Source organism: Ictalurus furcatus, chromosome 5 (genome assembly GCF_023375685.1).
Source record: "Ictalurus furcatus strain D&B chromosome 5, Billie_1.0, whole genome shotgun sequence".
Classification (NCBI taxonomy): Eukaryota; Metazoa; Chordata; class Actinopteri; order Siluriformes; family Ictaluridae; genus Ictalurus; species Ictalurus furcatus.
The window spans coordinates 10,372,646-10,389,506 of NC_071259.1; the positions used below are offsets into that span (position 1 = coordinate 10,372,646).

The window sequence follows — 16,861 nt, forward strand, 5'->3', positions numbered from 1 at the left end:
GTGGTGCAAAAGAAAGAAAAAAAAAAGCAAACCAACATGACCCACTTCTTGTACATATTTATATACATACATGGGCAATGTTTAGGTTGTATGTGTATATTTTGTTTCTGTAAGGCAAATCAACCTTCCCAAACAGCCTATCATATCTGACCATCATGCAGAGATAAAAATGATCATTTACAGCCCAACATTCTTCACTTAATGTTTTTAGACGAACCATAAATATACCTGAAGCCTTCTATTTAATACACATACGCACATGTACACATATATACACACTCACTACAGGTAGGCTGGGCTGTTAAACTTTACAGGTGTGTGCGTCTATGTCTGTGTGTGTGGGACAAGTCTTCTGGTTCTTCTCACTCTGTCATTTTAACAAGGTACAAGCTGTAAAATGTTCATAGTCTGGGGAAAGTGTACATGTACAGTATGGGACTATGTGGCTCAACAGTAATTCCAGTTTTACTTAAACACTAGCTTGGTTCCAATGCACACAAGTTTTTTTTCCCCTCTAATTTAAGTGCCATTGAGAGTTTAACATTTCCTGAATAAACCTTGCCTTATTTTAGCTAGCCCTCAGGGGCCAATTCAATTACAAGGAAAGCAATACAAGCAGTGGAAAGAAAATGATTAGAAGTTGATCATCATTATCACTCACCCTTTTGAACAGAACAGCAGCAGCAGGCCAGGCCAGACCAAAAATCATGCCCAGATGCCCTCTTCATCATCCTAAAAGAAAAAAAAAAAACCATTTAATTAAGACTGTTGTCAATAGAAGCAATAAATAATTAAATAGTCAAGGTGGTTTGAAAGACTTTGTCTACTGTCAAGAATTCATTCATTCAGCTTCAGCAGTAACTACATCCTATCCAGGTTGGCGGTGACTCTTGAGCCTATCCAAGGAACACTGTTTTGCAGGGCAGCATGTGGACATGCATTCATACACTCATTCAAACCTAGGGCAATTTAGAGTAGCTTATACACCTAGTGACATGGTTTGAGAGGTGGGAAGAAACCAGAGAACCTAGAGGAAACCCATATATGAACTGAATATTTTCAGCTACACATTGGTAGCACTACCGCCTCACAGATCCAGCATCACTTGTTCAATCCTAAGCTTGAGTTGGCTCAACAGGAGCAATGGCTGCTCCTGTTCTGTTCAAAAGGGTGAGTGATAATGATGATCAAACATTATCTCAAACAATTTCTCAAACAGAGTTTCACTGTATTTTTGAATAATATGAATAAACTTGCATGTATTAGTTTTGATAAATGTTTAAATAAGTACAGTTCTTGGTAGTGGAGTCAGACTTTTGGACAGTACAGTACATATCTTAATGGCTCATGTATCAGGTATGTTGAAGCCTGACTGTATATTTCATAGTATTCCACAGTATTCCACTTAGGGTATTTAAGAATGGCTTTGTGTACAAAAAAGAGAGTGGACACAGAAGATCAGAAGATTAATGTAATACATTCGATATGTACCATCATCAATCACACTGATTATTGTTTTGTACTGAGGGGGGCTGCATTGGCCAGATGGAGTGAACAGATAGCCAACAATGTCACACGTGCATTTCAGTGTTAACCCAATGCGGGGTTGCTTTTACAATCTTGGTATGTTTTGTCATATTTGCATATCAATTTACTGTAGCAAAACAGTAACATTTTCTATACTAATATACAACATTATGTCAACATTGATTACACATAAATGTGTTGCTTAGTGGGTGAATAGTTTTTAACACTGATCACTTTGCTAAATTATTTGCAATCAAAATAACAAAAACTGTGAATCGTTGCATAATCATTATGTGTTGCATAGTTTCTGTGAAACCATTAGATTATAGCGAAATGCAAAAACTGGAGATGCAATATTTTCTTTAAAGACACACTGGTGGTTTTACTTGTGCTGATGGGAAGAAAGGTATTAGGTACAAATCCATTATGAGTTCACAGTATTTAAATCATTTAGCATCTGAGAAGTTCTTGGATCCGCTCTATCCATCACTAACCTCATTTTTATCATTAGGGGATTTGTGTCATAATGGATTATCCTTGTTGACAGTCTGAGTGCTCATTATAGAATTCAACTCAATAAAGCAATCTGCCCAGCTCGTAAATCATAACTTATTCATTTCCAATATTAGCTGATAGACATGGCCAAAAATGCTGGTGGTTATGGAAACAGTTATAGACTCTGTGTGTGTGTGTGTGTGTGTGTAGTTGGGTAGTGGTGGGGGTTTGTTTGCAATGGCTATGAGACTATATCCATCTGACAGCCTTGGCCAAGCAGTGGTCTCCAGTTCTTCGTCATCATTAATCACCCTCTCGTTCCTTCTTCTACTCTCATTCAGAAGAAAACAGAGTGATTAATCATGCTCAGTCAAAAGAGGCAGATAAAGGAGTGATGAGGATGAGTGTGTTTAAAAAAAAACAGTCACACCTCAGGAGCTTGACTCTGACCTACGATGAACTTCCCAACAAAGGTCAGGGGGTCACATATGGAGACGAGAAGGTAGCAACGCGAGAGAATTGATGATGTGTGTTAAATGAAGACTTTTTAAAGACTGTATTTGCTATAATGCACACATGCATCCCAGCACCCAAGTTAATACTCTTAAAACCCTTTTTTCTCTCAGGTAAACCACTGTATGTACCTTATATTCATGTAGCTGTTCTTTCCCAGAATGTTTGACATGCCACTCAGTCTTCCAGTCCATTATGCACTATTCCCATCTGTACTTTTATGGTCTTACTGTAAAACATGACCTGACCAGACTTTTACAAGCTTGTCTGTTATTCCCCTTATCTTTAACAAGATCTCCATGTTTTCTGCAAAGCACACTTTTCTAGCTGGTCTCCCCTCAACAACTGAGAGAACATGAGTTTTGCCCAAATGGCAGAGTGTCTATAAAGCTCACTTCCATTAAAACACAGTGAAATGTCAGTTGGTGATAATATTTAGTTGGTTAATAATATTTAATACGAAACATTATATGTAGGGTAAATTCTGACAGTGTGCAGTCGAGGTTGGCCTTTTTTAAATTATTTTATTATTTTAAATAATTTTATTATTATTTTTTTTTACAGAGGCTATCTAAACTATATAAAGTAGATTCAGGAAAATAAGCACTACGTGCTACTCACTATGAGGTGGTTGGTATGATAACATTTACAAGTAAGCTTTGTGGTATAATTCTGTGATATCATTACTGCATATTTTTGTGATTAAATGTTTTCAAATAACTCTGACATAGTTAGTTTCACATTTGATTCACACACTGGTAAAAGCTAACCAGATATAAACAAAATACTATATAACAAAATAAACTGGTCCCTCTACACTGCACCTCTGAAAGTCCATAGGTCCCCACTGAGTATCACTTAAAAAAATCTGAAAAACCCAATACATAGCCCTTTTGCAGTGTGTCCATGTGCATGTGTATTCAGTGACCCTTATTTGTGGTCAGTGCAAACCTCAATGGTGACCAAAATTCAGTGTTGTGGTCTCACATGTTTCCTTGTGAATGAGTAGCTTTGAATGAGCATAAAAGTGGGATGTTTCAAGTAGGCTTTCATGGACATAAGCATGATTGGTACTTGTGTCTTCACTTTAGAGTAAAGATTGTGTGCTTTTAAGAGAGTGTGACAATATGGGAGATAACTGCTTCCATACATTCCATAGATAATGTATGATTAGTAAATTTGGAAACAATTATGAAGAAAAAAGCATGGAGAAAAATGGCATCAAAATAATCTAATTGCACTGTTACCCAAGAAACCAATTGTTCAAAACAGTCAAATCAAATCATGTGTCTGGCAACAGTGATTACGTTTTTCTTCATAGCGAGTGTTATCCAGCATCAACTCAATCTCCACCACATTTTCACTTTAAAATACAGTAGAAGCTGCAGCTATCTCAACCTTGAAGGGAGGTGTGAGATCTGGGGAACAAAGGATGGCTAAAACAACCTTTTAATGTCTGAAATGATTTGGATGCATTGTCATTCCATTTTAGGCTCTTGGATTTTCTCTTGGGCAACAAGGTGAGATGGGAGGCCAAGAAGCTAAAGCCCCAAATGAATCTCTTATAAAAGATGGCAAGTCCTAAGACCCTTTGCAACTCTTTGATATTCCATGGTTGGTGCCAGGAATGTGGAAATTTCACCTTGGCTTTGTCCATCTATAATTTAGTCAAGAAAGCTTATTGAAGGTTTGTGGAATTCACATTTTGCTAATACTAATAATTATTCATTATGTAGTATAAAATGTAAAATAAAAATGTCTACAAGCTATTGATGTTTTAATGGCATACTCTCTCTCCCCTGTCAGTCATAACAACACTAGCCAATTGTGTGCATCTGTGAGCTCATGTATGTAGAAGATGTGGTAGATACCACTTTACAACTAGCATGTTATGCTGCCCTGTGACACAGCATGAGCAGCAATTTGAAAAGAGGCGGTTAGTTGTCTTGAAGAAAGCGTGTGTTAGCCTTCACCCTCCCTGGTTGGTAGATGTTGTATAATATGGGAGAGCTGGCTGGTGGGTGGGACTCTTATTTAAGCAGTTACACATGAAAATGATGTGGGTGAAGTGGCACAACAGCGTTCATTCAAAATCAGCCAAACGTGCACTTGCATTATCGTCTGCCAAGACCCCCTCTTAGCACAAATACAATGTCAAAATTATATTTTCCTGACTTCAAGCAACAACTTATAAGCTTGGTATTTTAATGACCTGGTTTTGTGGGTGTACACTATTAATGGTATATATGTAATATGATCTATATATTAAATTTTTGGCATCAAAACCTACTGATATATACTTTCAACAGATTATGTTGGCAAAGAGATTTTAACATGCTGACTTTCTCCTTGAGAATTTCTATGAAACTGGGTCGTGCTGATTCATTAAAATTGTTGAGACTTTTGCTTTTGCATTTTGCAAAATTGAGAATTATGTAGCCATTGCACTGACAATAAGTTCAGACTGAAAGGTTTGCATTGCGCTGCACTTTCTAAACTTTTTAGCATCTATTTCTATGTATCTTTTTTATTGTTTGTGGTGTTTTTAAGCCTCAAAAACATTGAGGGCCTCTATGTTTTTTAGGCCAAACTGATGGCCTCCGTCATTTTATGTTTTATGTGTTTCATTGCTTTTAAGGTGTCCTTGAGTGCCATGAAAGGTGCCTATAAATAAAATGTATTATTATTATTATTATTATTATTATTTCTAAATCTCATTTAAAACTAAAAATTGCAAAACTGTCCCAAGACTTCTGGTGTACAATATTCATGTACTTCCAATAAAATAATGACATGAAATCAGGCGGTATTATGAAAATGCCACTGTGCCCAAGGGTTTTAGAGCAAACAATGTGATGATTTGATTTGATATTGCAGCAGCAATTCTAACCACGCCTGTTGATAATGTATTTGCTTCACCCCTTATTACAATTTTACTGATCTTCACTAAGTTTTCATGTGCACCAATAATCATTAAAAAACAAGAACATACAATATCAAGATGCCATTGACACATTTGTGCCATGATCACATAAAAACATTCACTCACCAATGTATTGAAAGAGGGTGGTTTAAAAAATATATAGAGAGAGGTATCATAGTTTGAATTTGTTTGAAACCAAAGCCATATCTGTGTGTGTGGGCTGAGGGGATTTCCCAAGTGATTCTGGCTCCCGGACTGCTATAAATCTTGTTGTTATTACAGTATTACAACTGAGGGAAGAGAGATAATTTATGTGTGTGTGTGTGTGTGTGTGAGAGAGAGAGAATGTGTGTGTGAGTGTGACTGTGTATATATGCACGAGTGAGCAAGAAAGAGTGAGAAATTATTCTTATTCCCACTTGATATGATTATGACCTGTAAGGTACTGTGTCTGGTACGTAGCCTTCACACACTCCTCTTAGTGCACACATGTACACACTACCCACAGAGTGATGATGATGATGATGATGATGATGATGACATCTAGCTTTCTCATCGCCAAAGCATTTGTTTGTTCTGAAGGGAGATGCTGGAAATGATACACTTGAAGTTTGTTTACAAGTGTTTGTGTACATGTGTTTTTGTGGATATATATGTGCACACAGAAAATCTCCTCAGTCTAAACAGATTTGACTGAAATCAATGACCAATGTGAATTTGGGTATTTCAACACAGTGAAGCATTTAAAATAACTTCTATGACAGGGATTGTAGAACCCTGTTTGGCTCTTTCAAAATAAGCCCTTGGATAAGCCCTTGGTATATCACATAAATACATAAAAGACTTTAAGGGAAACATACCAAACTCCCATGAATTTTTTTTAGCTTCCTGTTTGTAAGAGCAGACCTATATTTGCAAGAGAGAGAGAGAGAGAGAGAGAGAGAGAGAGAGAGAGAGTGTGTGTGTTTGTGTGTGTGACATTTAGACTACATTTCATGTAAGCATTATTTCTTAAAACCCAGCATTCTGATATCAATAACACCCACATGGCAAGAATTTGCAGAAACTGTTTGCAATTGAATAATCAGGAAACTTCCCCTCTCTTTCCTTTGGTCATTTATGGTCAAATTCTGCTGCTTGTGAAAGAATTCAGAGCCGATCTAATCTACGGCACACTTTCATCAAAACTGCAAAGTAATGGCAGAGCAACAGCAATTGTAAACAGTTACTGGAACTGAGTCCCTATTCACTGCCAGAATAGGAGAATTCAGGTCTAGTCAAGTCTGGTTAATGCTCAAACTCAACGCACAGACTAATAAAACACCCAGAGATCTATTCCCAGTATACCAACTGCACATCAATCTACCAAGCACAAGCCTAAGGCCATGCAAGGCAGAGGAGACTTATAACAGTGACATCAATGATGAGTATATATAAATGTAATTATATACTTTTTATTTTAATTCTCAGTTTTCTTTTATACTCATTATAATTTTAGTGTAAAATTCAGCTGATATATACAAAATATCTACAAAATATCTACAAATGAACAAGATTTGACAGTGTGTGTGTCTCACCTGCTCAGGTTGCTCAGGTTTCTCAGGTTGAGGATTGCTGTGAATGGACAGTCCTCTTGATGGTCTACGATAGTGAGTGTGTCCGGGGTGACTATGTTGTGGATGATGAGGATGATGGGGATAATAGTGACCATCTTCATAATTCTCAGCAATGAGCTTCATCCTACTTTGGGTCTGAAAAATGGATAGCAATTTCAAGCACATTAAACCTTTAAGGAAAGTGTCTAAAATGACAAAAAGATAAGATGTTAAAAAAAAAACAAAAAACAAACATTTTAATCAAAACTCAAGGCAGTTACTTTGAGGAGAAATTATTATATATTGTAAATAATTGCCATATATTAATCATTACATAATAGTTTTCCCACTTACTGTACATAAAATGTTGAATCAAACATTTCATATTATTTGTGTCTTGTTTATATTATTTAGATATATTTACAAAAATTGTACAGAAAATATTCTTGATGATTCCACGCTTGCAAATACAGTTGCTATCAAAATTATTCAACCCCCATTTGCAATCAGGTTTATTGTCAAAATGTACAGACTTTCAGCTGTTTGCAATGAACAAATCAAACAAAAGCAATTGAAATAGTTTAACACAACGAATGCTTCAACAGGACAATAGGCACAGTAAGTGACAGTGTAGCACCAAACAGTACACAGTTTTAGTGTGGAAGTGTCTGATATAACAGGTAGTGCAAAAGATAGGTGCCAAGGAGTAACAATATAATTTAAAAATGGTATAAATGTAAACATAACATGCTATGACTTAGTATTCAGTAGATTAACTTATACCAAACATGGACATAGCAGTTATTGTGGTAGCAGCCAGGTAAAGTGTATATAAAGTGTATATAGTGACAAGAAATTAGATACTATATTTTTATAATACAGTAGTAGCAAAGTAGCAGTACCTTTTTCCAGACAGCAGGAGGGTGAAGAGTGTGTGTGAGGGGTGTGTGGGGTCATCCACAATGCTGGTGGCTTTGCGGATGCAGCATGTGGTGTAAATTTCTGTGATGGGCGGGTATGGGGTCTTCAGTATCCACTGCAGGGTCCTGTGATCCAATGAGGTGCAATTTCCGAACCACCCAGTGATGCAGCTGCTCAGGATGCTCTCAATAGTTCCTCTGTAGAATGTGGTGAGGATGGAAGGTGGGAGATGGGCTTTCTTCAGTCTTCACAGAAATTAGAGACGCTGCTGGGCCTTCTTGGCTATACAGCTAATGTTGACGGACCAGGTGAGGTTCTCCATCAGGTGAACACCAAGGAATTTGATGCTCTTAATGATCTCCACGGAGGAGCCATCGGTGTTCAGTGGAGAGTGGTCCCTACGTGCTCTCCTGAAGTCAACAACCATCTCTTTTGTTTTGTCCACATTGAGAGACAGGTTGTTGGCTCTGCACCAGTCCGTTAGCTGCTGCACCTCCTCTCTGTATGTCGACTCATCGTTCTTGCTGATGAGACCCACCACGGTCGTGTCATCGGTGAACTTGATGATGTGGTTGGAGCCGTGCATTGCTGCACAATCGTGAGTCAGCAGAGTGAACAGCAGTAGACTGAGCACTCAGCCCTGCGGGCACCAGTGCTCAGCGTGCTGGTGCTGGAGATGTTGTTTCTGATCCGGACTGACTGAGGTCTCCCAGTCAAGAAGTCCAGGATCCAGTTGCAGATGGAGGTGTTCAGGCCCAATAGCTTCAGCTTTCTAATCAGGTGCTGAGGAATGCACCTGAATGCTGAACTGAAGTCTACGAACAGCATTTGAACGTAGGTGTCCTTCTTGTCCAGGTGGGTGAGTGCCAGATGTAGGGTGGTGGCGATGGCATCATCTGTTGAGCGGTTGGTGCGATCCACGAACTGCAGCGGGTCCAGTGAGTGGGGCAGCAGGGTCTTGATGTGCCTCATTACGAGCCTCTCGAGCACTTCATGATGATGGATGTGAGTGCAACGGGACGGTAGTCATTAAGGCAGGACACTGAAGACTTCTTCGGCACGGGGATGATGGTGGTAGCCTTGAGGCACGTTGGAACGATGGCGCTGCTCAGGGAGATGTTGAAGATGTCAGTGAAAACATCTGCTAGCTGATCTGCACAGTGTGCTTGAGCTGGAACACATGAAATACCTGAACTGGCTAGGGGTAGAAAATGCAAGAAAATACCTGGACGGGGCAGAAAAAGGAAGCTATCAATGGCTGCAACCAGATTTTTGAGAAGGCAGGTTGTGAAAAACCCTCAAGTGACTGCAAAAGACCTGCGGCAAGACTTGGTGACAACAGGCACTGAGATTTCAATGAGCACAGTAAGGCGCATGCTAAACGCAGAAGGTCTCCATGCCAGAACTCCAAGACTTACACACTACTGACCCAAATGTACAAGAAAAGTTGGCTCAAAATCATATATATAAGCCACAGAAGTTTTGGGATTCTGTTCTGTGTAGTGATGAAACAAAACTGGAACTTTTCAGCACAATGGATCAGCGGTATATCTGGAGGAAGAAGAATGGAGAAAAACTTTGTCCACAGTCAAGCGTGGTGGTGGCTCGGTGATGCTCCGGGGCTGCTTTGCATCCTCTGGCACTGGAAACCTGCAGTGTGTGGAAGGCAAGATGGATTCGTTGAAGTATAACAAATCCTAGGAGAAAACGTCATGCTGTTTGTGATGAAGCTGAAGCTTAGGCGTCATTGGACCTTCCAGCAGGACAATGATTCCAAGCATACCTCAAATTTCACGAAGGCTTGGTTGCAGAAGAAGTCCTGGAAGATTCTACAGGGCCATCACAGTCACCTGACTTGAACCCCATAGAAAATCTCTTGTGGGATTTGAAGAAAGTGGTTGCAGCACACACACCCAAGAATATTACTGAACTGGAGGCCATTGCTCATGAGAAATAAGAGATCCCTATATAAAGGAGATGGGAGAAAGTTCCCAGCATACTACATGCACCTCATTTTAATACACAGTGATTGTGAACTTTGTTTGTTTGACCTTTATTTTAGCTGTTTCTTGTAGGGTTATTTGTTGCACATGGTAGCTTGAGCATTACTAGATCACATGACCATAACATGTATGTAGTAGAGATGCACCAATGTATAAAGGCTATTTTTCTCACTATCAGCTGTTGGCCATCGGCCGATAGTTTAAAAACATCCAATGATCAGGGCCAATTATATCCTGTCAATAACAAGAATTTTGTGCTGTGTGTAAAGATGATGTCTCTTGTGTGGAATGATGACAAAACTGCATTTTTGTAAGCTCTGCACCGCTAAAATTTTATACAGGAATTGAGCAGAAGTGAAGCAGGAGTTTCGGCATGGAGTCTAATTTTTCTCCCCTACGCTATTCGCGTGCTACTCGTGCTGAATTAAAGGGCCAGTACATTGCTGAAAGACTTAAATGAAGATGGGATGACAAAAAAGTATATATTGCAGAGAAAAATATGTTTCATATCTAGTTAATGTTAATATGAGTTAATATCATCAAAAAAAGTTTATATTAGGCCTATATATTACCAGTTTGATGTCAATGATGAAGTAGAAATGCTTTTGTTTGTGGTGATTGAGTGTGAGCCTAACAGGAGGTTTTTTAGAATTCAGTCAATGTTAATATGAATAAATAACATTCAATAAGTTAAGAAATCTTACTTTAATCTTCAGAATTTAGTTAATGTTAATTTGAGTAATGTGTTTTCTGTTTATGAGACCAGTTACTATGAAATAACTTGAAATAGAGAAAATAAAGTTTTTATTTGCATTTCCTTCAGAATTGTGGAATTAGTTATTATTAATTTAAAAGAAGGCATTAAAGGCAGAACTATCGGTATCAGCCGATATCACTCTGAATAATTGGTTATCGGTATCGGCTGAGAAATTTAGTAATGGTGCATCTCTAGCATGTAGGCATTACCTGTTCTAGAAACCTAATAACTTATCAAACCTACTGGAAGTGTCGGTTCTCTGAAAATGTTCTCTATACTTAAATATACTCTGTACTGTCTTTTAAACCTTTTCAGTTTGGTTTTGGTGGGAGTTGGGAGCAAAGACTAAGAACATGAGTAAAAGTGATGAGACCAAAATTGTCCTGGGATTTGAACAGATATGCTTTCATTTACACAGCTAATCTCATTAGCTTGGGTCATGCAGAATCCGGAGATATATAATATTTCAAGTTATGATCAAAACTGACAAGTAATATATGCAAATGTTGACAGGCCTTAATATAGGTCTTAATGTGTAGTAGACATTAGAGGTTGTGTTGATGTCATACATTCTCACTCAATGCCAAGTGAAAATAAATCTAAGGATGTGTTTTGCTTCGACATAAAATAACATTACTCACTACAGTTTATATTCAATTATATTCTGATCCTCACGAATCCTCAAGGAGCACTATTAAGGTAGAATGAGAGGGAAAGCTAACAATCAAACATTTAATCCCAGTTAACTCCCAGTTTATTACTTTGCTAATTTATCATAAAGCATATTATTTTATGAAATATTCAGTAACTACAGAGAAACTAATAACAAATGTAGTGAGGAATGTAAGCTTGGACTTGCTGATTGGTCCAGTTAAATACTTACAGTTATGTTTTTCTAATATATTTCCACTCAAATGATGTTCTGTTCCCTATCCTCACCACCTGGGGTCTCTCAGTCAGGAAATCCAGCAAACAGTTACAGACTGTACTACCAAGAACAAAGTATCTTAAATTCCTTACTAGCTGGCTAGGAACTACTAATTAATACACAAGTGGTATAGTAGTAAATATAAAAAATATATTGATAACAGTGTTATATTAAAATCCAATATTGAGATATATACACAATACAGATTAATGTAGTATGTACAGTTGACTTTAGTACACTTGTGCACATGTATTTACATAGAAACACTGTCACACAGCTTTGAATGCTAATGCAGGTCAGAGTTACTGCTGAATCCAAGACAGACAAACTAATGTGGCAGAGCAATAATCAGGAACATAATAAGGTAATAAGTAAGGTGATTGGCAAACCAGCAAAATTAGGTAGAGATCGATAAACAAACAAACTAAAGTCAAAACTGGGAAAACTGGGAAGAGAAAAGGCTTAGCAATATCATTGACAAAAGCCAGAGCAAGACTTTGCAATGATTGTGTTAATGTCTGGGCTATTAATTTGAAAAGGATGTCTGATCAGAAATCTGGTGAATGCGAATAGGGATGGGGTCATGTGATGGCTCATGTGATGTGTGTTGTAGTTCATTGATGTAAAGGGCATTATGGGAATTGTGGTTCAGGATTTCAATGGAAACTGGTATTGCGTGAGATGTGACAGAACACAGAACACCCAACTCCTTCCTCAATCCAGGAGCTCAGTGAGGTTTCCCTCTGGGGTGGGGGCTGGATGATCAGGGTGATGTGCATGAATGTCTTTGATCACATGAGGATGTAAGACATCTTACTAGGCAGTGGCAGCTCAGTGATTAAAGAATTGGACTACTGATTGGAAGGTAGTGAGTTCAAATTCCCACAAATGGCAAGCAGTGTTGGGCCCTTGAGCAAGGCCATTAACCCTCATCTGCTTAGTATAAATGTAAATCTGTAAGTCACTGTGGATTAGGGCATCTTCCAAATGTTGTAAATGCTGGTTCCAAATACAGTTCCTTGGGTCCATATCCCTCCCAAAGAATGAGGTATTTGATTTTGCCATCCCATTGTCTGAATTTGAGTTTGAATCTCATTGTGTAGGCTGGCTGTCCTTCCAGATTCAATGGTGTTGGAGGTGTGTCAGCTACAAAACAAGGGCCCTGAGACTAGTGGTTTCAGCAAGGATACAATGATGGTGGGTGACATGCAGTATTGGTTGGGTGGTTCAAGCTTGTATGTTATTTCACTGAATAAAAAAGGGTGACTACATCTGGAATGGGATGTTCAAAAAGTACATATGGGTGTGATGATCAGGTGTTAACCAACTTTTGGACATATAGTGTATGTAACTCAAGTTGATCATTTTAATGATATATTTTTTTCACAGTAAAAAAAATCTTAGTCTTAAGGGATATCATTCATTCATTGATTCAATACTTCCTTCCCTGCTTTTACATACTTCCATTCATTTATTCACCTTCAGTAACCTCTTTATACTTTTTTTTATTGTCAGGTTTGCAATGATTCTGGAGCATATTCTGCACTTTTATAAACTTCAGAATACATAACAGTTCTCAGTTGTCTCCCTGGAAGAACCCTTAAAGGTTCTATGTAGAACCTTACTGTCACATAAGGAGGTTGAGGACGGATGCAAATGCAGATAAGAGCTTTTATTAAAGGAGATATAGGCAGACAAATCCAAATCATGAGACAATATTGTGGTCAGAAATAGGCAATGGGTCAGGCGATCTGCAAATAGGCATAAACTAGGCAAGGCTAAAGCATGTAACGAGAAACAAGAAACAAGATCAAAGACTATGAAGCAAACCGAGGAACAAGGTACATGGTACGCATGGTACGGTGACAATACTCAATACTTTGCAAAGTCGTTGTGTTGAAACAGTCTCTACATACTGAGGAGTGAGTGTGTGTGAGACTGGTAACAGGTGTGTGTGATTAGAACTCCGGAGAAGGTGAATGTGTGCGTGTGTGGGAAGTGTAGTCCTTTACGGCCATGTTTGTAGTTTGTGGTGCATCCTGGGAAATGGAGTCACTGGTTTGCTGTGATATGACAAAACACCCCCCAAGGGCGCTTCTACCGAAGTGCCAAAATGCACTCCCTCCCCCAGCGGTCCTGGCCCTCTAGGCAAAATGTCTTCACAGCCCCTCAGGTTCCAATGCAGGCATTGTCCGACAAGTAGCAGGTTCCTGGAGGAGCCGAGGAGCAGACATGAGTCTGGGGCTGGTTTGCCGGGGTCATTAGGCAAGACCCAGGGTTGGGAAGTTGTGTCGCCAGCTTTAGACAGGTGCTTGACTTGGTGGGCCGTCTCATCAGCCTTTCTTGAGTGTGGAGCGACATCTGTAGAGAAGCCTGGCATAGTGACTTCCAAGGCAGAGTAGGGAAGCAAAGCGGAGCTCTTGGCTGCAACGAGAGGCGGAGAAAATTCCTCAGCGGAACAAGGAGGTTGAGTGGCATGCTCAGCTGTATAGGGATGCTGAGCAGCATCCTCAGTCCCGCAGAGAGGCTGAGCGTCATTCTCCATCAACTCTGCAGGCTGAACTTGGTTGGGCGAGTCAGCAGACTCAGGTGTACACAGAGCTTGGTTCTCCATGTCAGCAGACTCAGGCGTATGCAGAGCTTGGTTTTCCGTGTCAGCGACCATGGACTGGAACTTGTCATGGGAGGTCGCCTCATCGATCTCGGACAAGAACTTGGATTGAGAGGCCGTCTCTTTGACCTCAGACAGGCACTTGGCTTGAGAGGCCGTCTCTTAGACCTCAGGCAGGAACTTGGCTTGAGAGGCCGTCTCATCGACCTCAGACAGGAACTTGGCTTGGGAGGCCACCTCGTCGACCTCGGACAGGAACTTGGCTTGGGAGGCCATCATTTCGACCTCAGACAGGAACTTGGCTTGGGAGGCTGTCGCTTCGACCTCGGACAGGAACTTGGATTGAGAGGCTGTCCAGTCAACCTCAGACAGGAACTTGGCTTGGGGGCCATCTCGTTGAATTTGGACAGGAACATGGCTTGGGAGGCCATCTCTTTGACCTCAGACAGGAACTTGTCTTCATGCTGGAGCTCTGGAGATGAGACCGCCTCGTGGGTCTCAGGTTGGAGCTCTGGGAGGAGGTCACCAAGTTCACCTCTGGCTGGAGCTACGTGGGTGAGACCACCTCGTGGGTCTCAGGTTGAAGCTTTGGTGTGGGGGCCACCCTCTTTGCCTGCATATAATAGGTGGTGAACAGGAGGGCAGGTTTATCTGCCAGGCTGACCCCCCCCAAAAGATGTTCCAGGTTGGCCTTAGATTCTGGACTACCGAACAGTGTCACAAATATTTCCACAAACTGGGTTACATTCCCAAGTTCCCTGGCTCCCTTGGCCACTAGGAGCCACATCCTCTGGTGGGCAGGTCCAAAGAACCGGGACGACATGAACCTGAGCCATTGCTTCTTCTCAGGCTTGGGGTCTGCTAGGCTAGCAAAACAAAACTGGCAGTCCACAAGAAAATACTCAGGATAGCCAAAAAATCATATGGATCTGGTAGCTCAATGCCAGTCCATTGAGGAAACTGGCACAGTTTCCTTGGTTTCCCTGACATGATGTCTCCTCCTTCTTCCTGCTGCATCCATGGTGAGGCAAAGTATTCTGTCACATAAGGAGGTTGCGGATAGATGCAAATGCAGATAAGAGCTTTTATTAAAGGAGATATAGGCAGACAAATCCAAATCATGAGACAATAGCATAGTCAGAAACAGCGATCTGCAAACAGGCATAAACTAGGCAAGGCTAGCTAAAGCACATAACGAGAAACAAGAAACAAGATCAAAGACTATGAAGCAAACCGAGGAACAAGGTACAAACTCTTGGTACAGTGACAACACTCAATACTTCACAAAGTCATTGCGTTGAAACAGTCTCTATACACTGTGGAGTGAGTGTGTGTGAGATTGGTAACAGGTGTGTGTGATTAGAACTCTAGAGAAGGTGAACATGTGCGTTTGTGGGAAGTGTAGTCCTTTACGGCCATGTTTGTAGTTCGTGGTGCATCCTGGGAAATGGAGTCAGTGGTTTTCTGTTATATGACACTTACAATAGAGTGTTTCCATAATAAAAGGGTTCCAAGTAGCACCCTTGCTTTGGAAGTGAAGAACCTTCAACTAGCTTAAAGAACCCTTGAAAAAACCCTTTCTTCTAAGTGTGTGAAAACACTTTGCATAAGGCTCAACATGCTTTGCCACCATGGCATCTGTCTTAAGGAATATTTATTTCTTTTGTTTATTACTACATTTTATATTAAAGCAATATTGCACACAACCACTCTATTAAAAGTTAGGCATTGTGTTGAAACATTCTTTTCTCTTGTTCTTATGCTTATCTTTCTCTGTTCACATTTTTTCAGGTCATCTGCTTTTACAGCATATATGTCAAAGTTATTTATGTTTAAAATGGATTTTGCCTTAATTCTAAGTTGGCTTGGAATAAAATTACTTGCCAAACTATTAAATCCAAGTAATACATGCAAGTGTAAATGAAAAGTGAATTAAGTATGAATGTTCATTATGCAATAAATCAGAAATATTTTTTGTGTGTATGTATTTGTTGTATGTATTTGAATGTATGTATTTGTTCAGAGTTAACTGATATTGCAATTTATACTTATAGCTGTTTTACCACAACTAAGAAATGGCTTTAATCAGTTTGACACAAATTAATGCATATAAATTAGAGTGACACCCTAACAAACAGCGTGAGTAAAAGTGGAAAATCAGAGGGTGATGAGATCAACCTTGTCTCCCCATTTCACAGATCTCACCATATTCCCATGGTCTTTCTCTTGACCTATACACACACACACACACACACACACACACACACACACATTGTACAGTTACAGCACTGCACTGGTGGCTATCGGAATACCACCTCCATCGTTTGCATCCACATCAAAGCATGGAATTCCAGAGAGCATCCATCACACAGCAGCAACTGGCAGAAACCTCTAAACTCAGACTGATTTATGAGAACCTGCTTTGCAGGTAGTGGGAAAATTGCAGTACACAGAGAGAACAAGGCAAATTACATTTAGCACACATTTATGTTCTTTCTCTTAATTGAAGTATCTTTATAGAATAATTTATAACTGAAAACATCCACAGAAAATGAATTCTAATCTGGCCTGCATAGGAGTACCTGGGT

At 39.7% G+C, this 16,861-nt stretch overlaps 1 protein-coding gene across 1 annotated transcript in view; it reads right to left on the reverse strand.

Annotated features, from left to right (window-relative positions):
- Positions 1-6,278: 6,278 nt before the first annotated feature.
- Positions 6,279-16,861, reverse strand: part of LOC128607592 (ERC protein 2-like) — a 96,485-nt gene continuing 85,902 nt past the window's right edge. Inside the window, exon 5 of the mRNA XM_053624569.1 lies at positions 6,279-7,209. Coding sequence (XP_053480544.1) covers positions 6,925-7,209 — 285 coding nt within the window. The 3' untranslated portion in view covers positions 6,279-6,924. The remainder of the gene's footprint in view (positions 7,210-16,861) is intronic.